Source organism: Mytilus californianus, unplaced genomic scaffold (assembly GCF_021869535.1).
Source record: "Mytilus californianus isolate M0D057914Y unplaced genomic scaffold, xbMytCali1.0.p SCAF_4, whole genome shotgun sequence".
In the NCBI taxonomy this organism is placed as follows: Eukaryota; Metazoa; Mollusca; class Bivalvia; order Mytilida; family Mytilidae; genus Mytilus; species Mytilus californianus.
This window is the reverse complement of record NW_026262690.1, coordinates 32874357-32901196: the sequence shown is the minus strand read 5'-3', so window position 1 is coordinate 32901196 and position 26840 is coordinate 32874357. Positions and strand designations below refer to the sequence as shown.

The window sequence follows — 26840 nt, the reverse complement described above, 5'->3', positions numbered from 1 at the left end:
TATCGACCGAAGTCCGTTCAGGAAAATGGAAATAAGCAAATAATTCATATCGGGCTGCGATCATACTTAATATTTATTGCATACTTGTATAACTAATCTTCTGTATTTAAGAATGTTTTCCTATTTAGTGTAGAACTGTATAATACTGAAATACCATATATTTTCCTTCGTATCTTAACGTGTTTGACAATTCTTTTGATATCTATACCAACTGAGCATGTAGATTTCGTCAATATCTAATAACGAATTTCCTTAGACTGACATCACGTGATGATGTCGCTACATTCATTTCTTTTAGTCCTTGCGTCACATATTGTCAGGTAAACTTAAAACTAAGAATACAATGACAATATTGTCCGCTCTTTGATTATTTCTTTTTAAAAACTTGATCTCTTTGGTTAAGCCATCATTAAGATCTATTACAAAATTGATACGATATTTAAGACCATCCTCTAATTTTGGTGATTTCGTTAATACAGATATCCAATTAGCCGGAAGAAAACAAAATTCTATCATAAACTCCACATGTCCACTCTCGTCCATCTTATATTGTTGCCTTTTTAGTCGTGTTACTTTCCCCATAATATGACATTGTTGTCATACGGAGTGAATTATGTAAGCAGTAGAGACAATTAATGGCGATATTATAACTTCATCATAGACTCCACGTCTGTAATTTTTTGCCATTCCGGGCTTGTCCGTGACTTTGCAATATGAAATTGTAATCTTCCAACAAATAAGTAATGTTTAGCAGAAAATTCCTTTCCTATAAATGTACCTGGTCGCGCACTGTTTCGAGTTAATACGATTCATACTGTATTTTACGTCTATTTATATTTTTACTGATGTTTTATATTACCTTAATTCATTTCAAACGTTCACTTGCATCTCCTTTTTCACATATTTTTACATTATTAGGCAGATTTAGGACACTTACGAATCCCAGAGGACAAGGAGGTTTCGAAATTAAAAGCAAAAGAGCGGTTTGCACTATATGTAAGGTAATTTGAATATGGGAAACTATTATTCTTTTGTAAGTTAGAGTTTTCATTGTAGTGCCATGTTAATTATGAAAGTTATATCTATGAATGGTTTTTGGAATTAGAAAACTTTTCATATTGAATGAAAGGATGAAATACGGTAGAAGCCATTATTTGCAGGAAATGTTTTCAAACCTTTAACCATTATTTCATAGATGAATGAAACAGGTGAATAAATCTTGACACTCTAATGCAGAAATATCACTTATTATGTTACTATGACATAATTCACATGTCGAAATTGACGTTATTGACATGAAATAGCCATTTCACACGCATGGATTTTGAAATTTTTTGTGAAATCAATCTTGTAGCAAATATATATATTTGGGTGAAGACTTGGCGTATATCTAAATTTCAAATGACAAGATCTCCATATGAAGGTTTTTAGCAAGAATTTAAAGCCCTTATGCCAATTTCTAAAACAAAAAAAACAAAAAACAAAAAAAATTGATACGGATGTCTGATGTCATATGTATACTTGAAGGATGTAAATTGCTAGATTCATAGTAATTTTTTGTTTTCGAATTCAGAGTGCAAAAAAAAGGTGACCGAAAACAAAATCACCATCAAACACTACGCGAGAAAACCAAAGACTAAGCAATATAAACCCAACCTAAAATTCAAATCGAAGTTGATGGAAAGGGTAACCAGATATTTTTTTTTATATAAGTGGCATCCGTCTTGTTTCTCATGGCAAGTACGCATCGAGTGAAAGTCGTGTATGGTAAGGAAAAGAGGACGAGATTAAAGCGACAATTGAAACATACCCGTAGTTTTATGTGACACAGATATTCCATAATGACCAACTAATTCAAGATATCTTCTCTCTGTAAAATTTTCGAAGGACACTTTTAACTTTACCATTAGGAACCCTTAATTTAACATCTTCTTTGTAAACAGCAACCCTTTATCAAGAAAATCATAATAGGAAACACAAACACAGTTATACTGGGATATATATATATATTGAAAATTATAAAATGTGTCCACGCTGCGCTATACATAGGCGCTGCAGGAATGTTGCTACACAGAAATAAAAGTTCACAATAGGAAAACTGAAACCAATCGACCCTTATTTTCAATGTGTAGATGAAAGTCAAGATATGAAGAAAAAAGTATAACAAAAATAACGAACTCCAAGGCAATTTCAAAACTGACCAAATCAAACGTTAGACTCCATCAACCAACAGAACGGATGAAAAAACAACTGGCATTTTCTGACTTGGTACAGACATTTTCCGACGAAAATAGTGGGTTAAATTAAGTGCTATAGCTCCCTCTTGAATGACAAATGTTAATAATTCAGTTTTATTTACAAAATTGGGTGAGCAATCCAAACAGACATAATCAGTTCATGTAACAATTATCGGGGTCCAGCAGCCAAAACAGCGAAAGTATAATTACAGACATACAACACAACTGACTGAAAAATTCAAACAAACCTACAAATAAATCTAACAAAGACAGCCAACAAAATAGTATTTGCTGTTGAAAAAATAATAAAAATATAGTAACACATAATTTTATAAACATTTTCCCCAAAAAGTTTCAGCAGTTGATAGCAAATTTGACAAAGACGCCAACAAAAAAGTGTTTGTAGTTGATAGTACATACAGTATATAGCATTCACTTTTTCGATAAAGTATAAGTTAAATAAAGTATAAAAAGAAGGATAAACAAAATGAAAACATCACCGTAAAAATCCCCTCCGTCCCAATCGCACCACTGGATCCACCTGTATCACGAACGCTAAAATCCAAAAGCCAATAGCTGGATGATCGGGATCCAGCAGCCAAAACTGCGAAAATATACTTACAGACATACAACAAATGACTGAAAAATTCAAACAAACCTACAAATAAATCTTACAAAGACGGCCAACAAAATAGTGTTTGCAGTTGATAAAAAACAAAAAAGTATAGTAACACATAATTGTATATACATTTTAAAAAAAAAAAAATTGTAGTTGATAGTAAATTTGACAAAGACGCCAACAAAAGAGTTTTTGTAATTGATAGTACATACAGTATATAGCATTCACTTTTTCGAAAAAGTATAAGTTAAATAGAATATAAAGACAAGGATAAACAATATGAAAACATCACCGTAAAAATCTCCTGCGTCCGAATCGCACCACTGGACCAACCTTCATCCCAAACGCCAAAAGCCAAAAACCCGATAGCTGGATGCATAAATACCGAGACACGTCAAGATCTATACGACCAAACGGTATGTCAAAGCACAAAGACAAATAAAAGGAAACTGTCAAGTGAATAAAAATATAGACAACTTCAGAACCTGGAATCTATAACTCGAGACATTCTTATTTTTTTTTGTGAAGTGGACACTGAATATTTATCTAGTAGGTCTTGATACTTTCCGATAAACTTTTTGTGAAATCAGACGAGACACTACAAAGCCTGATTAGCAGCTGCAAGCTCTTGGTTATCTCAAAGAAGACTTAACTGTATCAGATTCTGTGGCATCCTTTATTTTAAGTTCAATGGGTTAAATGAGTTCAACATAGTCACCAAACTTTGAATTATTGATTGAGACAACGTCAACTTTATAGTTGAACGTGAACTTAAAGGATAACACTAAATTCTGTTCATTCTTTTACTTCAGATTTCCCGTATGCAGTCTGCTGTATACAGATAAAAAGATGTGGTATAATTGCCAATGAAACAAATCTCTACCAGAGACCAAATAACATAGAAGTTAACAACTATAGGTCACCGTACGGCCTTCAACAATGAACAAAATCCATACCGGATAGACAGCTATAAAAGGCTCCGAAATGACAAATGTAAAACAATTCAAACGAGAAAAATAACGACCTGATTTATGTTAAAAACAATGAACGAAATACAAATGTGATATACAGAAATAAACAACAGCCACTGAATAACAGGCTCCTGACTTGAAACAGGCAAATACAAAATACGACGGGGATAAACATGTTTAACCCCGTCTAACCTGGGACAGTGGTGTAACAGTACGACATATGAACAAACTATAAAAATCAGTTGATAAAGGTTTAACTCATAGGAAAGATACAAAGCAGAAAAACAAGTAACAAAAACACAGACCGGACGTGTAGGGTATTTATACATCCCTTCAACAAAAAAGACACTAAGTACAGATCTGAGAGTACTCGCAGTTAGTGACAGCTATTTTAAAGCCAATAACAACTAATAAAAAAGCATGTATCTAAGACTAAAGTATCAATCAGCACACATCTAAGATCAAATGGATTTAGTGTAAAGTCGTTATTTACAGTCAGAAAAAAACATGAGCTTGTGCAATGCCAAAATACAGGTATCGACAGATTGTAGGACCGTGAATGTTCATATGTTTATGTATATAACAAAAACATTATTTTTGTTTTAATTGTCTGATACCAAAATTTATTGATAACAAAATCAATATTTATACCAATAAAAACAATACTTAAAGATCAAATTACAGCGTTGGATTAGTAACCTTTTGAAATAAGTTTATTTAAAGGATCGATTAATTTACCCGGGTCGTGTTTAAATTTCCGAGTTCGGTTAACAACATTTACGTAAAAATAAGGTTGTGCTATCCCGTTTGAATTAAGTTTTCTACAGGTACAGCCAAACTGACAAACTAATTCTTTGTATCAATGGAAGAATTTAGTAAAGGTTTTAAGTAATTTGTGAATCCATGACTCAATAATTTACCAGTAATACAAAGATTACCTTTATTGAAATCCAAAACGTCACTACTATATCTGTCTATAATGAAGGACTGTTTGTTAATTACAAGAATGGAATGTTTTGTGCAATAGGAAAATATTTCCGTATAATGATAAGATTTTCTTTTCAATAACCATGTGATATTTATCTTTCAATATACTTCGATATTTCTACAGATATTTGACGTCGATACAGATACATTGTAAAGAAGTGATAAGGTTAGGTCATATAACCGATGGTGGGTGGAACTGTTGTCATGATAAACCGTACAGACCGCCCTTTCCATGTTTTGCTTATTCATTTGGGTGAGTTTAAACAAATATAAATATGGACAAATTCAAGTACACCTTCTAGGATGCGCTCGACTTTAGTGACTCAGCACGAGGTGTTTTGGAATGTAAAGGTTGTTTAGGACTTTTTGTAAGCAATTAACGCTAGCACATCATGGAAAAATAAGTGAGTAATCTATGTTCAAAATTTTTTAACGAAAATCTGTGTATTGAAGTCTTAGGATTTTCTGCAAAAATCTTGTCTTTATTTGCCACAAAATCCCCATTTTCTATTAAATGCAATAAAACAATAAATAATATTGTTTTGAATGAAGTTTCCCTTTGATATATGTTCCACATGGCACATCTCTAACATTCATTATCTTTGCTGTTTTGATATTATTGCACTTTGAAAATTTCGTAATACACATGGCTACAGAAGAAGTCATAAACAGTACTACACATCACAGTAACAGCAACTTAACAATTTTTTTTTACAACATAAACTATAAATAATGTTTTTGCAACCTTTATGGTAACATGTCATTAAATGAGCATTCATACGTATTTTATGGACTTTTGCAAGAAACTAGAGCAAGCGGATCTGCCAATTCATATAGTTTAAGATATCAGATGAATTAAATATCCTCAAATGGAAGTATGTTTCATTTAAAAAAAACAATTCAATATTACAATATTTATTGAATATTTTGACTTTAAACCGTTTTTTGGCCAAAATTTGTCATTCGAATGGTCCTGAAAAAAAGTTATGTGCTTTTTACAAAATCAATTAACGTTTTACTCGTTTTTGCTGTATTAATCATTAGGATGTATCATCGAAAAAAAAATAAGATTCAACAATTATACTAAATATACGAACTCGGTGACCAGCTACATATTTGTTTCTAATAAAACGTAAATTCCATTGTAATTAACATATCATTTAAAAAGAAAATTAGTATGACCGGTTTTTGAGAAATTATAATTTAAGTGATATTTTTTTTTAACTTTTTTCGATACCTACGTGTATTCTTTTGAATATTACTTCAATTTTCTTGGTATATGATATGCCTATTCTGGGTAACTATAAAAATAACATATGTATACATTTTAAAAAATTCATATGTAGTTTTCGTGCTTCAGTGTAAGGCATATTTCATAAACATCCATGAGATCGCTCATTTATGTTCTTTTGACCTTAAAAAATTTACGAGAAACTATACACAGGAGACGAATATGAACTATTGGATTTAATACCTACTCAATACAATTATTTATGACATCTCTTCTTATCGTTAATTAGCTTAATAATGAGGTATTAGAAATTAATCAGTAAATATAAATGGAATTGACCTGTCAAATGTGTATGACAATTGTCATTTTCTTTTAATTTTCCGATATATAGGTTTAATAAAGTAGCTTGGCAGTTTTTATTCCCAGTTTAAAAAAACAAGGGCTTTGTATCAAGAGCCATGTTGACGTATTAATATGGCAGCCTAGTTATGTTTTAAAATCTTCAAGTATCAATATTCGACATTCAGAGGAAGGCTGATAAGGATACAACTGACTAGATCCATGCATTTAGAATGTTCACTTGGTAATACAGAAAAGCGCTTCTGACGCATAAAATTTATAAAGTGTAATTTCATTATGTTCATTTTGTATGATCATCAGATACTTATCATATTTTGCAATTTCTCAAACATTTTTTTAAATTTTGAAAGGCGCGGTAGTAATTATCTTCCGTATTGAGCGTCTACATAATTTATATTTTCTTCAACTTTGTCTATATCATTGCCACTTAGGAAAAAAATGCTGCAATTCAGAAAGTCGGTAGCATAATACCATATAAAACGCATGATAAATAACAGGCTTATAATTTGATACGCCAAACGAGCATAAGCAATATATACACTCACCGTATCCTACGTATCGAAGCTGAAAATTACGACATATTGACGTTTTAATGACGAATAAATTAAAGGTCGGACAAGCTGAATAAGTTTTCTACCACCTTAACGAATGATATATTTATATTTACTATTGGACTACAAATGTTTACATATGTTAGAAGGTCCAACATCAGTGTTATTTTATCTTGCAGAATAAATTGGGACTTCAGTTTTGATGATGCCGTGGTGGAAACATACGGATGTGACGTTCACTCTTTTGATCCCAGGTAACAGACTAAGTATATAGACAAATAATTCCTTTGATATTTAAATACTACAAAAAAACAACACAGACATTTTGAAGATAGTTGATGCTATGAACTTCATTTAGGCGTATATAATAATCGATTTATGAAATTTTAACATTGGTAAACTCTGTATTTGTATCTATATTTTTTCTGCATTTTCATAAAATGGCAGAGACCACATGTAGAGAGCCTTTCAATTTTGACACTACTTAAAATAAGGTTGAAAAGGGACAAAAGACATTGTCATCTAACTATTTAGTTCGAGAAAATTTTTTACAATAACTTTTATGAAACTTGTGTTCTGCTTTTAAAATATTGAATGATGAGATTTTCACGGTTTCTCGTCATCTAATTATACAACCTAGGATCTAGATGAAAATTTAATGCATCTGCTGTTTCTTTCAAATAGATTGAAATAATGAAATGAAATATTTTGACATTTTTTCTGAAGTTATGATAAGCACAAAAACCATTTAACAGTTAGCGCCTCGGAAGTCTTGTGGTAGATGTAGTGGGTTCGAACCCGTTAGGGTCTAACCAAAGACTTGAAAATTGTTATTAGCTGCTTCTCCGCTAAGCAGGCGCCAATAAAAAGCACTAAGACTACCGTCTCGGAGAATAATGTTCCGGGTACTTTGACATGTCTTCCTGCGGATTGTTAGCTGGTGAACCAGCATGTTAAAAATCAGACTAAGAGTAACGGTCTAGTAAAAAGTAGGTTTTATACTCATGTTATAACATCATGTTCTTGTCCAGAATATGCATTTAGTTTGACACTGGACGTTAAACAGCCGTCCATTCATACATCCATATAACAGTTAAAAAAAGATTCTTAAGCGAAACTATGGCGAATTCAATCTTGATAAGGAATTGGTCAAAGAATTTTCCTATTACGTCACTTGTCTTAGCATTTAATTACATATTTTTATTTTTTGAAGAACAATGTGAAAGGGTGAAATAAATAGCTGGAATTCTGGATATTTAGTATTTTTGTTTTTATCAGCCATTTAGTTGAGAAAAAAAAGATGCATGTATAGCTGAAAAGAGATCCAGTTGTTGCTAAAACAAATTTGGAACTTTAAAACCAAAAAAAAACAAAACAATCCTAACTATTCAAAAATCAACATAATTGCCATTTAATCTTTGACTTATGAGTTTAAATATCCTTTTGGTATCATCAGCCTGTTTTCAGTGGACGTCATATTTGTCGTCGTTATTAGACAGTTATCCTACGTATCAGAAAATAGATAAAGTGGGAGCTCGTGAGATACAAACCATGTTTAATTATATTCTAATTTACAAGTATGGCAAAGGAAAATTGTACTGTTATTTATTTTATTACGACAGTCGATGGAAAGGTTCCACGATCAACTACAATTATTAAACGTTACAATTATACTTGAAGAAAATTTTATAATTGCACGATGAAGTCGGATCTATGTTTCTATTGACATCCTTCAAATTGTAGATTCAATATACTTTTGTTTTGTTTTTAATTTGTCATAGCATACTGTTATGTTAATGTATTATGTATATTTTGAGCAGTATGAAACCCAATTCATTGGTCGCATACATTTGTTTTAAGTACAAATTTTCCATCTGGAAGTGAAAGTGTTTAAACAAATTTGAAAAATATTTTTTCACAGATATTTGTTTGTTGTTTTCAAGCAAAAAATATGCTGAAATTTTATGCGTTTTTTAGTATGAACCAGCCAGATTTTAGACGTGGAGACCATATATGGTTTCATAACCTTGGCATGAGCAATACAAAGTCTAGAAAAGGAAAATGGAATGTTTCTTCCTTAAAAGATATATCAAAACATTTGAACCATACTTCTGTAAGTAGATATCTTCTTGTGATCATATCAAATAAAGGTAAGAACATCAGGTATGCACAATTCTTTATTAAAATCTGATTATAAAAAATTTAAAACAGTTGATTATTTACTCCTTTGGTTGTTATGTAAGACTTTATATGTGAAATCACGTAGCTGTTTCAATATGATAAACATATCAAAAAGAGAAAGCCTTACATATACTATATGCGTAAATACATTCGTATCAGTTTGTCTAATTATTGTCAAATAAGTTATACTGATACAACAGCGTATGATTTAAAAGATGGGTATTAAAAGTAATAGATCATTAGATAATAAAAATCTATCAAAACATTTTCGGAACTAGGTAGTTTCTTCAGATTTTTACGCACAATTACCCAGCTAAGGCGTAAGTTATTGTTCAATGAGTTATCTGCCATTCATTACATGAATATACTCTTGATAAGCAAATTAGAATTAATGAATTAACATGAATAGATGTTTGTAAAGATGATTTTGTATTCAGATGTATGTTTGGTTTTCTTTGTGTTATTTAGGTTAATTAACGAATAATTCAATTATTTGTTACGAAATCTTGTTCCAATTAATTTTTTTTATTGATTTTAATATAATATAAATTTTAATGATTGGTTGTTGTTGCTTCAAGTCATTTGAAACAAGTTTCTTGTGATTATAATGTTAAGAAAAGTATTGAAATAATGGATGCATATATTCTTAACTAAATCCTATATGCATTTGTTTTTAACAATATTCCGAATCCATTACATTATATTATCGAAAAAAACAAAATTTCATTCTGTAATATTTAATCGAAAACTTTGGCTGCTAATTAGCTTTCGGATTATATTGCCAAGGAATTCCAAAACTTGAGCTTGATAAAAAATCAACAAAAAAGGCACGTGCAAAATAAGTAAAATGATAGAATGATGTTTAGTTTATATTCAAAAACAACATTTTCCTACAGTTTCCCTTTGTCAATTTAACCTTGTCACAAGATTTGTTAATTGGTTTGGTGTAATTTACCTAAAGATTTATTTCATAATCGGTTAATACTATATTACTTTGAGATTTGTTTACTTATTTTTCACTTCGCACTTGGGCTGTGCGATTGCCAGACTTCTGACAAAAGATGTCATCTTTTGGGTCTCTGCATACGGAAAAGCTGTCACCGGATTAGAGTACGGGAAGACAATAATTCAAAAGCAGTACATTTCTGAAGATTTTAATAAAATAAAGGATTTTCTTTGAAATGAAAGTCATTGTACACGTGTTTCATAGTAAAACTTAGTCATTCGAGTATATAAAACACTCTCATCTTTTACTCAGACCTAAGGGGGCCTGGGTATTCCATCACGATGCTAATTCTGAAATGCAAAAAAAAAAAAAAAAAGATAATAAAGATAACTGTTTTCAAACTTACAAAAAAAAAAAAAACCAAATGCAGTTTTATAATCATTAAAATAGACCTCTTCATTTTATCAAATAGCCTATTTAATAAGTCGTTTTTTAAAAGCATTTACCTAGATATTCTATATAGAGACAAATAATTATGGTTAAGCTATATATATTCATCCGTAATAATTAGTTCACCTGGCCTGCGTAACCGTTTGAGCTATCGTCATCAATTGGGATCCGTTATCAGTCAGCTCGTCTATAAACTTTCTTTTTTAAATCTTCTTCTCTAAAACATCTGAATGGAATGGAACCATTGACCCACAAACATCCTCAAGGTATCTACTTTAAAAGTTATCTCACACAAATTGCAGGATTTTCCCACAACTTGAAAGTGAAAACAATTAGGGAGAAAGTCTCAAAGCAAAAATGAACAATCAAACAAGATCAACAAAAAAGTGTAGTAACAAATATTGTTAGTTAACTTTTTATAAGAGTTATTGCCCATGGACCATTTATTCAATACTGTTTTACATAGAGAAAAACTGTAACTAGCAATTATGATCAGTAAAACAAGATCTTCATGGTCAAAATGGCCGATATTGTCAGATGTCTGCTTTCATGAGTTATTGTTCTTTAAGTCGATGTTCAGTAAATGGGCTATGTCACAGATATTTGTAAAATTTTGCATACAACTTTGGCACGTTGAATCGTTTATCTCTTTTATTTTCTGAAATATTACTTAATTTTCATTAAATGCCCATTTATTACAGAGAAACTGTAATTATCAATAATAAACATCAGAACAAGATCTATGATTATGTAGCAAATACTAGATTAAAGGCTACAGCAAAAGGTTTAACTACTAAGAGCCTGAGTTTTGAACTTTTTTCCAGAAAAGTTTTGTTAGTTAAATTCTAAGGATCAGATGACATTTACATCCATTGGGAAATATCATGCATATTCAAGGCGATGCATCCCTAGTCTGATTTTTTTAGTAGATATAGGAAGATGTGGTATGAGTGCCAATGAGACAACTCTCCATCCAAGTTACAATTTATAATAGTAAACCATTATAGGTCAAGCTACGACCTTCAACACGGAGCATTGGCTCACACCGAACAGCAAGCTATAAAGGGCTCCAAAAAATTACTAGTGTAAAACCATTCAAACGGAAAAACCAACGGTCTATTCTATATAAAAACGAGAAACGAGAAACACGTATGAACTACATAAACAGACGACAACTACTAGTACTGTTATCAGATTCCTGACTTAGGACAGGTGCAAACATTTGCAGCGGGATTAAGGTCTATTTGAAAACCGAAATGCAGTTTGCGGATATGGGGTATCAATCCATGACAATCAGTATATGCACAGCAAAAAAAAACCAAAAAAACACACGAAAAGCAAATGAACAGCGTTTTTATTGCTGTTCTTCATCTAAAGACTATCTAAAGAATTATTACCATTTCGAATTCTGCTACTGCTCTTTTGAGCTAAAAACTCATTGAATAAGAGTTTGATAATTGATTGAATTCCTCTTTATTTTATCGTGACGTAATTTTAGTATAGCAAATTCAAATTTTTATGCATTATTTTTCATTTTCAGCGAAGAGTCGATCTTCTTAAAATTGATATAGAGAGGATGGAATGGGAATCTTTCCCTAATATGATACAAACTGGAGCTCTAAGAAATACCAGACAATTGTTTGTAGAATTCCATGGTAGCTCAACATCATTTCAACAATTAATAACGCTTAGAGCAATATACAACGAAGGATTTAGAATTTTTTGGTACCATAGAAATCCAACAAAAAGTAACTTAGTACAAGGCACATTTGTCGAGCATACTTCATGTTATGAAGTGTATTTTGTTCGAGTCTGATTTGTACGCAAAAATGATATAAAATTCGTATCTTAAATGTGACTGATTTGTAAGCAAACATGATATAAAGTATGCTTCTTAAATGTGACTGATTTGTAAGCAAAGATGATATAAAATATGCATCATAAATATAAATGTGATTGATTTGTAAGCAAACATGATAAAAAAATATGCATTTTAAATGTGACTGATTTGTAAGCAAACATGATATTAAATATGCATCATAAATGTGACTGATTTGTTGTGCGGTGTGAGCCAAGGCTCCGTGTTGAAGACCGTACTGTTACCTATAATGGTTTACTTTTATAAATTGTGACTTGGATGGAGAGTTATCTCATTGGCACTCATACCACATTTTTCTTATATCTATGATATGAAATATGCATCTTAAATGTGACTGATTTGTAAGCAAACATGATATAATATATGCATCTTAAATGTGACAATTGAAGGATATCACTTGAGTGATAGATATTTTTACATTGGTGTTGATTGAAAAAATGTTGTTGTATTTTTTTGAGTTTTTGACGTGTGTGTGTGTTTTTGTGTTTATAGTGTCCTTGCTTGTTGAATAGAAGCTAATTATTTAGATAACTGCTTCGATATTTGTGGTAAAAGTAGCCAATAAATGAAATGAATAATAAAATTAAAGAAATAAATGAATCTGAATGGCCATCGCAAAGATGGATATTAGCTTTTGCTTCCCCATATCCCGGTGTCAATTATCTAATAAAAAGCCAAAGACTTATGTATTCGTCAAATGAATGAAACTTTGATAAATAAATCATAAAATTGTCACATATTTCTTTCACCTACTTTGGGCTTAGCAAAAAATATTGTATCTGTAATTCACATAAATACCAGTTTGAGTTGTAGCCCCTTATTCAATTAAGATTGTCGTGGTGCTGTGTATTGCCCTCGTTTGTCCTCACTGACCATCGGACCACCGAATACTCAATCTGGTAAGTAAATTAAAACTGTATCCCTTTGGTGACACCGTGACTTTGGGAACTACTATTACCATTTTATGCAGATGTTTGTTAAGTATTATATGACCAGTTCTTACTTTAAAGATGAGTCTTTCTTTGACTCGCTAACGCTCATACTTTATCATGAAGAAAATGATTATCATTCTCTTACATATACTTAACTATTAGTGGTAGACTAATTGATTCTAATTGGTATGCATGACTGTACTTACTTAGAGTTACTTAGTATAAAAAACTGTTTAATGACCGTGGAAACCAAAACGGAAATAAACTACGGACGTATAGACAGTTTAAACAGGAACGAAATATTGAACCGTATGTCTCAGTGTTAATATCCAGACAACATAAAAAGTAAAATAACACAAATACCGAACACCAAGGAATGTTCAAAACGCAAAGTCCCTTATCAAATGGCAAAATCAAAAGCGCAAACAAATCAGACGAATAGAAATTAACTGTCATAATCCTGACTTGGTACGGGCATTTCCTTATGTAGAACATGGTGGATTAAACCTGGTTTTATAGCTAGCTAAACGCATTATGGCTCTGTTCCGCACTGAGTCGCTACCGCTTGCCATCGAAACCGAAAGGTATGCCAGGCCACCATTTCCAGTTTATAACAGACTTTGTGTGTTTTGTACGAACAATTGTGTTGAATCTGAAAAACACTTTCTTTTCAATTGCACACTTTATGATGACTTGAGATGGGTTTTATTTTTTGAATGTTCAAATTATATTGAAAATTTTGTTAACTTAGACGATGATTAGAAATTAGTTGCAATTATGTAAGCCAGTGAAATTATGTAAGCCAGTGTAAGCAGACACTTTTGATTTGTAATACAAACACATTATAATCCAAACAAAAACAACATACGCCAGTAGCCTCATTAAATTTAATTATCTGATAAATAATAATTGCTATTAATAAAACGGACTACTGGCGCTGAAAAACCAACAATACAAATTGTAGAAAGAATACAGAATATTTATTACTAATAATACAACAAGTATATGTACAAAAATATGTATGTGTGGATATTTGATAGGCCGTAGATAAAATGTTTAACCAGTTCAAGGGAGACAAACAACCCGATAGCCAAAGGATTGAAAAGAGCATATCGGGGACCATATGATAACATAAGTGTCAAAACATCCCTCTTACGTGCAAGAGTGGACTGGACGGAGAACCCCCCTTTGTTTACACAAACCTCTGAAAACAACAGTCACTCCGATTTGTTATATGCAAATAACCTGAATTACGTGTACTGCGGAGATGACACCTCCCTTCTGATACCAGAAGTGGGGGGGATTCCTCTCGATGTCAAGAGTGAACCCTATGAAATTATTTAATACCCTCCACTATAGAGCCGGTAGCGTAGAGATATGTGCCAGAGGGGGACAGTTCCAAGTCCGTTTATTGTCTCCCTGAACCGCCAAATGAATGGGGGTCTATAAATCCCCATTCACCGCCAAACATTCTCTGCGCTAATTTATCTGGTGGGAAAACCTCAGCAACACCGAGTGCGAATGTTTTAATAGCAGCCTGAATGTTATTTAAGAAGATGCCAATACCAACTTGTGACAGGTGGGTGCCGTCATGTCTAAATAAATTTGATTCAGAGGCTTCTATAGTTGGATACCTTAAAATGTATTGACCTTCGATCTTCATAAACGATCTAACCGCACAGTTTACTCTTTTTCAGGCTATTTCTACTAACTTTGGCCTTAATGTTCCATGCCAATAGGGCCTTGGTAAAATATCTGACCATATTATTTTAATGTCAGGTGCGAAAACCTTTATTCTTAAAATTGAACATTTGATATTCTCGATTAACTCTTTTGACTTCATAAGCACTAAATCATTTGCACCTAGATGTATAAATATATAATTTGGGGATGGCCACTTTTTAATTTCACTTTCAAAAGATGAATCCAGATCTCTCCGTTTCATTCCTGATTTTGTTATCCATTTAATGTGTACTCCTAGCCTATCCAAATTAAGACTTTTACCACCAGATCGGCTAGCAGCTGTTACGCCAGCCCAATGGGGAATAGAAGAGGGAAGAAAGATACCAGAGGGACAGTCAAATTCATAGAAGATCCCATTATTCAGACAGTTGGCTGCGCCTCATGACCTACAAACCGAAAACTATTTGAAGGAGTTTGCTATAATGTTTTTTACTTCTGTTCTATATGTACATATAAAGAAATTGAAAATTTGAAATTATTTTCACCACGGAATCCTGATGTAGCGCTCAAATGCACCTGACGACCACCTTCCCCATTTGTTGATAGCTTCGTCATTAATACCACGATTGCTCGCCTCTGTGGCGGCTCCAATTCTTAAAGAATGCGATTTCAAAAGGTTAGGGTTTGGAATATTGCAAAAATTTACCGACTTCCTTAGCATAGCTGACAGTTGATAACGAGTTAGCGGTGACCCGTCAAAATGCATAAATAACTGATTACGACCTGAAACCGTAGGACGTGCAGATAAATATTTCTTCAAGGTTAACACAGGGCAAATGCTCGCGTTATCTCTGTATTTATTTATCACAATGAACGTTGAATGACCTTTTTGATCCGTTTTACTTTTCTTAATGTTAATTTTTAGTTGACGATCTGACAAGACCACATCCGACAATTGCAGTGCTTCTGTACTTGAATCAAATTTATTTTTTTGTCGTAAACTCACTTACACGTAACATAGCGAAAAATGCCAAAATAAATAAAGATTTAAATAATAAAGATTCGTAAGTAGATGTAAACATACTAGAGAGAGCGTCTGTAATCTGTCGTAGTAATGATAATGTTATCGGGGCCCTATTGTCTGTCCGTGGGTGATTTCTGTGTAAACCTTCAACCATTTTCGATACAACAAAATTCTTAGTAGTATCCTCTAAATTACGTGCCTTGTGAGAAAAGGAAATGCCACTTATATATAATCGAATGTTTTTCCGGCTAATGAATGAGCCCATATACCCTTTAATACATTCCGAAACCAAGTGTGGACCCCCCGGCACTGTCTTTGTAAAATTTGAGCGCCTCGTTAGAGGTCCATAATTTATCTGGCATAAGAGTAAGACCGTTAAAAATTTTCAAAAATGATTTCCACATCAAAAGATCAGCTTTTATGTTCGAAGTTATTCTTATTCTGTAATGTGGTTTATTCAAACCAATCGTTGAATCAATCAATGTTCTGCAAAAGGCTCTCCCCGGCGCGACAACACGACACGCAAAGTTTAATGAACCCAAAAGGAATTGCATTTCCCTTAGCGCGACCGTCTTGTTTTTTTAAAACAAAGGAAATTTTTTGAAGTAGTTCATCAAGCTTATCTGTAGGTAAGCGGAGAGTCATGTCGGAAGTGTCAATTTCTACACCCAAGCCGTGTCGTGGGAGAGATCGTTTTCTCATCCGCTAAAGGAACTCCCAGATCAATGCAAATAACCTTGAAAGTATGAAGCAGGTAACTACATTGACTGGTTCCGCCCCTTCCCAAAAATAAAAAGTCGTCAAGGTAGTGTACAATGGCGCCCTCAGATTTTCTTACAGAAACAGCCCAGAGTAGAAAAGAGGCAAACTTGTCAAATAAAGCACAGTTAATTGCGGCTCCAAAAGAGAGGGCTTTATCAAAATAAAATGCTTGATTAATTTTGAAACCAAGAAGATCAAAATCAATTGGCGAGATAGGGAGTATTCTAAATGCCGAGCGGACGTCGGACTTGCTGGCTAATGTTTTATTTCCGTACAATTTTATAACATCGACAGCGTCATCAATATTTGAGTAGACTACTGAACATTTCTTAGGGTCAATAAAATCATTAACGGATGAATTTTCTGGACAAGATAAGTCGTGAATAACTCTAAACTGGCCGTCCTTTCCCTTTAGAACTAAATCCAATGGGGAGATTCGTAAAGTAGGAATAGGCCTAAACTTAAAAGGACCTGCAACACGCCCTGTATCTATTTCCTTCTTAATTTTTTGAAGAAGTATATCTGGTCTCTCGATAGCGCTTTTTTAGTTTTTGGAATCTGTAGGTAAACGAGGGCCTAAGTAATGTAAACAAAAACCAAATGTAAAACCGGACAATAAATACGAGGCACTTTCTAAAAGGGGATAATCATGTAAATATATTTCTAAATTTTCAACCTTAACTGGGGAAAAACCAAGTGAAAATGTGTCTCTCTGTTTTGACATTTTAAAAAAGTAAGCTGGGTGTTGACCTCCGCATGCTGAGCATCCATGTTTGAATCTGCAAGGGTTAAAATTACACCGCTTCCCTTTTGTGTTGTATGCATTGCATGTTATTGGTGGCTGAAAATTTTGCTGGCCTGATGACTGACGAAAGGAATGAAGGGGCTCACTTTGAGAACTGAAACCTGCTTTACTTTCATTACTTTGACCTTGATCTCTCATAGCTGTTGTTATATAAAATGACCATATGTCTTGGTTTATGACAGCCCAAGATGACTGAGGTCTTTGTGCTTTTGAGAGTCTGAATTGCTCATCGTATGTTCCCCAACCGTGTGATTTATTTGCTGCAAAACGAATATCTCTCATGTACTTTAGCAGTTCCTGTGCCAAAGAACTCTGTTTCTCTAGCAAAATTCTCATATAAATATCGAAAGCGCTTGTCCATGTGTGTATATTTGGTATAGCGCGACATGGTAAAGATTCAATCCGCATGTGACCCCCTTTTACAACTAAGTCACCTTCTTGGTCAGGAAAATTTGCCAGTTCGCTAGGAGATTTAATCAACAAATTCAGGTCAATAAATTCATGTTTCCAAATCATATCTTTTAGCTTCATGGGTACGTAACACCCGATTTGGTCAAACAAACTTTCCTCAAGACAGGGAAGGCTTTGTAAAAACTGAATGTTTTCAATTAAATGAGTTAGGTTCTGTCCCAGTTGACGTTTGGGCCCTTGGACACTACTAAAATCAATAACTGAGTCAACAGATGATCTGTGATTGACTTCACTAGCTGTTTCTTTCTCCCTGGGGTTGGCCATTTTCGTCCTTATACCCCTTGTCCTCTAGCTGGAGTCCCTTTCTTAGAATTCCCTCTTGGCATGTTAGATTTGAAACTGGTCAGCAAATAAACAGCTAGGATGGTACTTAATTTATGCAATGGTAACGTCACACTTTTAATACAGGCTAATGTTTCTTCGGTATAAAAACTCTAAATGTCAACAAAATGTTTGTCTACGATGATACTCGGGCAATAATAACTATACAGGTGAAGATTGCACAATAATCCTAGAATATAGACTATGTCGAAAATGTTTTTTGTATAACAATATTTTTTGTATAACAAAATGTTTGTATGAAGCTAAACAGATTCTATGTGAGAAAGTTTTAACGTGCTTTACACTTTTGAGAATAAAATGCACGTGATAGTAATCATTCTAAACAAAAAGAGGCGTTTCTAAATGTAAGCCAGTGTAAGCAGACACTTTTGATTCATAATACAAACACATTATAATCCAAACAAAAGCAACATACGCCAGTAGCCTCATTAAATGCAATTATCTGATAAACAATAATTGCTATTATAATCATTTTTTTATGATTAATGTCCAAATTTTTTTTCATAGTGCCAAAATTTGTTTCATCTTGTGTTCAATATTTCATTTACACATACATTATGCTGGTTTTCACAGAGATATTTATATGAGGTGTTTGTTTCGTCCCAGTTTGCTTTTTGTATAATGGAATTACTCTTGGCTTTTGTTTGAGTTTTGATGGAGCTATTGCAAATTCAGCAAACACAATATCATGATCAGATAGACCGGGTATATCTTCAACGTTGTACTTGGTTTGGTAAGTTTGTGATAATCAGAACAAGGATATTGGCTTTACATGTAGGGACATCAACAATTTGTGTGAGACCTGTGTCGTCAAGTGAGTTGCCAAAGAAGTAATGAAGGTGTGGGTGATTATTGTTGGGTTTTAGTGACCAGTTGTACCAATCCTAACCAGGAAGATTGAAGTCTCCCCCTGTAATAAGCATAGAATATTTTGTTTGTGTGGCTTTTCTTATCATTAAGTCAAAGTTTGTGAGACTGGTTTCATCTGATGTTTTTTTTTTTGGTTGTAGAAGGAGCTTAGGTACAATATTGTTGAACCAACAATGTCTATTTTTGCCCAGACCATTTCTGTTTTATCAGGGTGTGCAAGTTCATATACCTCAGAACTAATTTTTTTTTACAGCTATAAGAACACCACCACGTCTTTGTCTGTTTCGTTCTTTTTTCTATCATTTCTGTACAAATTTAAAATTGTCAGGAAGTATTTCCACATCTTTGATTTTGAGGTTTAACCAAGTTTTAGTGCCAAAGTATCAGGTTTTGTGCTGTCAATGATGTTATTAACTAGATGTTGCTTGTTTTCAATTGACTGGAAGTTAATATTAAGTACCCTCAACGGCTTATTAAAGGGTGACACCCGAGTTTTTGTACGTATGGGTGTAGATGCTTGAATATGCTTGATGTCTTGATTTTGATAATCTAGACTTAAATGAGGATTTGAGTGATTAATTTCACCAATATATAGACTTGCAAATAGATTAAGTGAGTCAAGACTAAGTTGATCAAAAAGTACCGTGCTGTAGTTTATTTTGTCGCAAATAGTGCAGTGTCAGCTTATCATGCTGTCATTTAGATCTTCGTAATTTTTTAAGTGAATACCTTGGCAATTTATATGATACCACTGATCACACGTCTCGCATATAATGCCTTTGTGGTCCCAGTTTACTGACTGATGACAAGTACTACATTAATATCAGGTGCTGTCGTTACTAGGGCCAGTATTTGTCTGAATATCATTAGACTTTCCGATCATGAGTAAAAGAAAAAATAAGAGCATTTTAAATGGTTTTAGTTTTGTCCATCTATGGTCTTGCTTTGCCATCTTATACGTGATGTTTTAAATACTTAGGTAAGCATGCATGTTAAAGTGGTGTTTTAAATTGGATGTTATTTTCGGTAATTACACAAGTGACTGCCATAGCAGTGTGTATGCTGTTGGTTAAAAGTGAATACTCGTGTACATTAGGAATGCTATTATTTTCTTCTGCGTTTCGATGTTTCTTTCCTATAAATATAGCAGCTATGATAATCAAGAAGTACATTGTCAACATGTTCATGGTGTAATACTTACCGTTATGTGATGGAACTGGACCGGTGCTCTGGACTCGGGCTTGTAGTGTTATGGGCCGATGAATAGTTATCTTTTGTCCCTATTGTTGACCTAGGGCTCAAATGATGGAATGATGAGCAATGTTAGTGTACAGCTATGATATTTCAGTGCAGGGTGTCATAAAATGAGGACTGGTCACACTGTGGGATGTTTTTGTTATGTTTGCACCGGAAAAACACAAATATAAACAACACGAATCATGTGACAATTTCGGCGGGTAAATTTTGAAGGCCCTTCGATTTACGACCAAGAGTCAAAATATATTTTTTTTGTAAGACTGAGCTATGGAATCAATAGTAAAAATACTTCTAAATGTTCTGTTCAGTGCAAATTGTGATAAATTGTCAATTAGACAACGAAATTTAAGAAATATTCTCGGAGCTCAGAACAGCTGATCTAGTCGTGACGCATGCGTATTTTCCTGTGTAATACCTTAATAATTGTGTAATGTATACTTGTATCTACCGGTCTGTAACTTGTCAGACTTACTTGGTGTTTTAACTTTCTCCCGAGAATATTATACTAACATAGTATGTCCCAGCTTTCTTAGAGACATATATACATATATATATATATATAAAATGACTGAATAATAGCCAACGATAAATCTTACGGGGGATGGATCATAAATATATATATATATGCCTGTGCCTTTCTGTATTTTAATGCAGATGTTATAATATGTATGGACTTTAACAAAATTATTTTTTTACATTGAAAAAAGCTATTATAAATACAATAATGGTCAAAACATGCAACTTTCAAAAATTTCCCAAATAAATAATGAGAACAGAAAATTTATCTGAAGTATGAACACGATAAAACTAATGACACAGCCGCCAATTTGAAAATTCCCGAAATCGTCGAAAAATTTATAGGTTTAAATCTATTAGGGACGTAATTTGACAACGTATGTTTTAGATATTACAATATAGCAGCAAAGTAATACTTTTGTTTAAGGAATTTGTGAAATTCATGTATAAGAAGACGTAAGTTTTTTAGTTTTACAATACAGTCAAGAGCAGTATTTACAATTGATCAAGAACACGTAATTTCATCTAGATTTAAACTGTCAGGGTCAACATTTAAGAAAGATTTATATTCGAAGACAAAGAAACAAGCAGCAAAAGTTAGAAAACGGGTCGGATTAACGTAAAAATTTAAGTTTATTGAAGGGCCTATGCAATTTCTATAAGACAAATTTACTGAAGATGGCGGATTGCTACGTCATCGAAGTCACGTGATGTCTTACTTAGTTGGATATGAATAGGTGTTGTTATTACAATTATTAAGTACAGGTAAGCTACAGTCAGTATTTTAAGCATTACAAATCACTCTTTAAAATCAGAGGAAAAAATAAATACTTGCAAAATTGAAAATTGTATTGCAGTAAACATGAAATTGTTATAAAAAATAGACAAAAATTCTAAAATAGAACACTTAATACTTGCCAAAAAAAAAATATGTGGTCAAAAAATTATTTAATTTGCGAATTTTAGGATAACTTTTATTAATTATTTTAAAACATACAATGAACAAGCAACAACATATACATAAATCGTACAAACAATGCTAAATTTTCACAAACAATTAAACAATTTTAATTCAGATAAATTATACAATATTTAAGATTTAAAATAACTATCAAATATCAGGCTAACTGACCTAAAACAGAGATTCCAGGATAACAACATGACACCAGTTAAATACGCAGATGTAGCATCATATCTACTACATATTAATAAGTGTATGACTTATATGAAAATCATAGTATTAAAACTTTATCTTATTCTGCTTCTGCGTCTGTGTCTGTGTCAATATTGTAGTATGTATGAGTGAAAATTAAAAAGTTAATTTATTTTACATAAGTCAGTATTTATGAACTATGTGTGTTTCAATAGTGCTATAGTCAGTATGTCCATGTATTTGAAAAAATCTATCTAAATTATCATTAAATATTTCGATCATATATTGTATATTACTCACGAGAATGATACTTGTATATATACTACCCAAAGAAAATTTTGCATCAGTTCCATTGAGATGAATAGGGGTTCAAACTTTGAGGGCTCATATCTTTGTAGAAAATGCTGTGAAACGAAAAGTGTTCATGTTTTAAAGGATGTTGAATTGATTAAAAAAGAAAACCAAAAAATATGATAAAAATGGAAGGTTTGGGGATGTAAACAAAATGCCCTTCCAATTTAAAAAAAAAATTTTACGAGGTAAATGTTAGTTTTATGTTTAGATGTTATCGATTACATGTATGCCATCAGATTCACCAATTCGTCAACTGTGTGCGTTTTATGCATTTTTTAACTAGACCCTGTGCAGAAAAATGTTAAAGTTGTGACTTTCAATTTTGACCCACCAAAGTTTGGAAACCGTGTAGCTGTCTGAAATTTGACAAACATAACTGTTATACTTTTGAATACACGAATTATTGTAGATTAAGAAAACAAAAACTTCAAAGATAAATCGAAATTTGTTTTTATTTTATTTTCAGTCAGAAATTCTGTTGCTAAACTTTTTTTTAGAAGTATATTATATATACGAAAAGATGATTATTCCTTTAATAAAATTTAAAAAAAAATCTTATTTCCCATTGTTTTAAAATATCAATTCCTTATTAAAAAGACATCATCAACACATACAATTGCCTACATTTTCACTATTACATGTATAACAAAAATGGTTTTGAGTACACTTAATCGATAAGTTTAAACTGGTTGTAAATTGATTAGCCCCTAATCAATTGATATTTTTTTAACACTTAATCTGTTGCATATTATTCAACCTTTCAACCTATTTCTACATTTTTTCATGCAATTTTATACTTGAATTTCAAGTTGCCATAGGTTAAATGAACCATGAAAATAAAGAAAGTGCTGTATGAACTATTATGTTGATGTCATAATTATACAAAACTGTAATGTTATACGTGCTCTAGTTGTCAAAACAACGTGCTTATGGCAGTTTATGAAACAAGATATGACATCGATTAAATGTTAACGAATCTCATATATAATGTTTTCTGGAATAACATTCATGAGGTAAACTATTTTTTTTTGGCATAATCAAATAAATAAAATTACCTAATTAAAAGAGAGCTAAACTACAACAATCAAAACTGTCTGAAGTCAACTTTGGGAAGTCGTATACATTGTTTTAATTCAAGTACATTATTAACATAAAAGTTATATTTATACATGTTGGATTGCAATCTTAGCCGGGACTATGATGTCCCTACTTGTAGATGATTTTTGGTTATTTGCGTTGTTCGGTTGCTGTTTCATTGACGTACACCCACATCTCGTTTTATTTTTTCAAAGTCACATTTTAATCGCATTACAATATTTCTATTCCTTTTGAATATAGTATTTTTGCGTGTGCATTACCTATTTATTTATTAAGAAGTGCTAAAAAAAATTGTCTCTTTATTTCTTATGTCTTATCCTTCTGAAAAAGGAACCAATGCTATAAATGCTAACTTCTATCAAATGAATGTTTTCATTACACACTTAAAAAAAACAATGGGCGTCATATCGCATCACTAGGATGGACCTATATTTCACATATCAGGAAAAAAAGGTAAATTAAACGAACAATAAATGCTCAAAAAAAAATTGTTTAGTAGATATAAGAAGATGTGGTATGAGTGCCAATGAGACAACTCTCCATCCATTTCAAAATTTATAAAAGTAAATCATTATAGGTCAAAGTACGGTCTTCAACATGGAGCCTTAGCTCACACCGAACAGCAAGCTATAAAGGGCCCCAAAAATTACTAGTGTAAAACCATTCAAACGGGAAAACCAACGGTCTAATCTTTATAAAAACGAGAAACGAGAAACACTTATGAACCACATGAACAAAAGACAACTACTGAACATCAGATTCCTGACTTAGGACAGGTGCAAACAAATGCAGCGGGTTTAAACGTTTTAATGGTACCAAACCATCACCCTTTTTCTGAAACAATAGTGTAACATCACAACATAGAAAGACACACTATAAAATATCAACTGAAATAGCTTAACTCAATCAAAGGACATATCAACACCAGTGAACATACACTGAACAAATAAATTTAACCTATGATACAATGTAAATACAAAATAAATAAACTAAGGGAAGAATAATAAAAGTAACATGTTATACCGCTATGAAATGTTAAACAATTTAAGAAAAACAATAAGCTCGAACAAAAATATCAGCCATTTGCAATAACTTTAAACACAGGTACATGAAAATAATTTTGTTGTTAGGTCGTTTAATGTAACTTAACCTAATTTATGCGTAAGAAACGTCAAACTTGTAACTTAACTTACCTCAGGTTTGTGGTAAAAAAACCGTCTGAATAAAATTTGAGCCCTGCCGATCGTATTAAATACACCACACACTGTTGTACTTTACATTTTTTTAATCTATTTTGATTAGCAAATAGTAAAACGGAGAACTCCAAAGAATGACATCGGAAAAAAGTTTCAATTAAATAATAGTTTCTGGAATATTGATTCCAGGTTTCCTTTATAAATCAAAGCATTTTCAGTGCTGTCAGCTATAGGCAGCCAATATGACCAGAGGGTTATCTTCGGACATTTTTTTAAAGATAACTCTTACAGCGCCCTCTGTTGGGTTTTACTTTGAAATGGTGGTCGCATGTAAAAAAAAGATCTCTTGAGAAATCAGAACGTATTGCCTATTGTAATGCATTATACGTATTACTAAGCTCAATAGGTATTTTAATCTCTGGGTAACAAGCACTTTATGTTATCTTAATAAAAACGATATCCGACGCATTTATATTGAAGTTTAAGACAATCAATTTTATCGCATTATGGTCATATAAAACTGCCTTGTCAACCAATACGCATTTTCAAAACGTGACATTTTGATAATTAAGGTTATGAAGGTAGTAACAAAGCAAATGGTAATCTATGGTTTACAAAACTGATTCCATTTTTATTTTTCTTTGCTGTCTTTGAGCAAAAATGTAAACGAGCCCATGAAAGTCTTAGTGTAAATCATAATGCACGTAAAAACCCAAAGGGTTGACTAGGTTATAGCAAAATTGTCCTCCCTTGGTCTTCTTTCGAACGTTAGTAAAACACTTATCAAAGTGGGGCGCCCGTTTGGCTGTGCGGGATGTATAAATTATAAGCCCCGTCGAACCATGACAGTATAACATTGACCAACGAATTATGGTCAGTTGAAACCAACCGGTCGGACATGTACACCCTAAAATCAGCCTATACACGAGCAAAACCACGAAAATGAAATCAAGGTCAATGGAAAATGATGACATTGAAACATAAGGCATTATGATACAATATTTGAATCATTCAGATCTTCATCGCATCTGATATAAAAAGACCTATACCGAAAGATAGAGACGCCGGATTTGCATCCCTATGTTTCGCATTCTGTCGCTATTTTCGCAGGCGAAACTTAATCAAATTTATAGATAAAAGAATTACAATGATCATAATAATGCTCGTCTTCGTCTAAATATTTCGAATGAATTATTTTAAACTGAAGCGTACGGTTAATTTAAAGCATGCTTGACTTCCAGCGGTAAATTCAGAACATATTGGTCAAGCTAGTTAAAAAACTAGATACTCCATGTACCACTCATTTACAGAGAAATAGGTTCTGTATTTATTTTCAAAGATGTCATGGTGTTTCGAAGTTCAAATGGAACCTACAAAAATATGCACATTTTAATTCGGACATAAAGCGAAATCATCGGTCAAACAGCAAATCAGACCAAAGGCAACGGACAAAAAACAAGAGTGTCGGACTGAAAACAAATTTATCGGACAAAAAGCAAAACGGACTGAAAGCAACGGACAAAAATCAAAAGTGTCGGACGAAATACAAAATTATCAGACAAAAACCAAAAACGGACAGAAAGCAACGGACAAAAAGCAAAATCGTCGGATGAAATACAAAATTATCGGACAAATAATAAAACGGACAGAAAGCAGCGGACAAAAAGCAAAAGTGTCGGACGCAAAGCAAAAATATCGGACAAAAAGCAACGCCGGACAAAAAAAAACAAATCCCGGAAAGAAAAGCACCGTATCACACACCCGTTCATAATTGGCACGTTAAATATGATGCATCTTGTAGAGAGTGCCATGCTCTCTGCACTTTAAGAACTAATATAGGCGTCCGTAGATGGCCTGTCGCATAGGTAAATCTCTGTTCCTTTCAATTTACCCTCATTTTCCAGTCTGAATATTACTTACAGATGGTGGAATTTTGATTTTCTGCGGTCATATTCATTTGACTGC

At 32.7% G+C, this 26840-nt stretch overlaps 1 protein-coding gene across 1 annotated transcript in view; it reads left to right on the top strand.

Moving 5' to 3' along the window:
• LOC127736906 (uncharacterized) overlaps positions 1 to 26840 on the top strand; it is a 176149-nt gene that overhangs the window by 108555 nt on the left and 40754 nt on the right. Inside the window, exons 11-14 of the mRNA XM_052247471.1 lie at positions 919 to 1001; positions 4939 to 5067; positions 7136 to 7210; positions 8934 to 9069. Coding sequence (XP_052103431.1) covers positions 919 to 1001; positions 4939 to 5067; positions 7136 to 7210; positions 8934 to 9069 — 423 coding nt within the window. The remainder of the gene's footprint in view (positions 1 to 918; positions 1002 to 4938; positions 5068 to 7135; positions 7211 to 8933; positions 9070 to 26840) is intronic.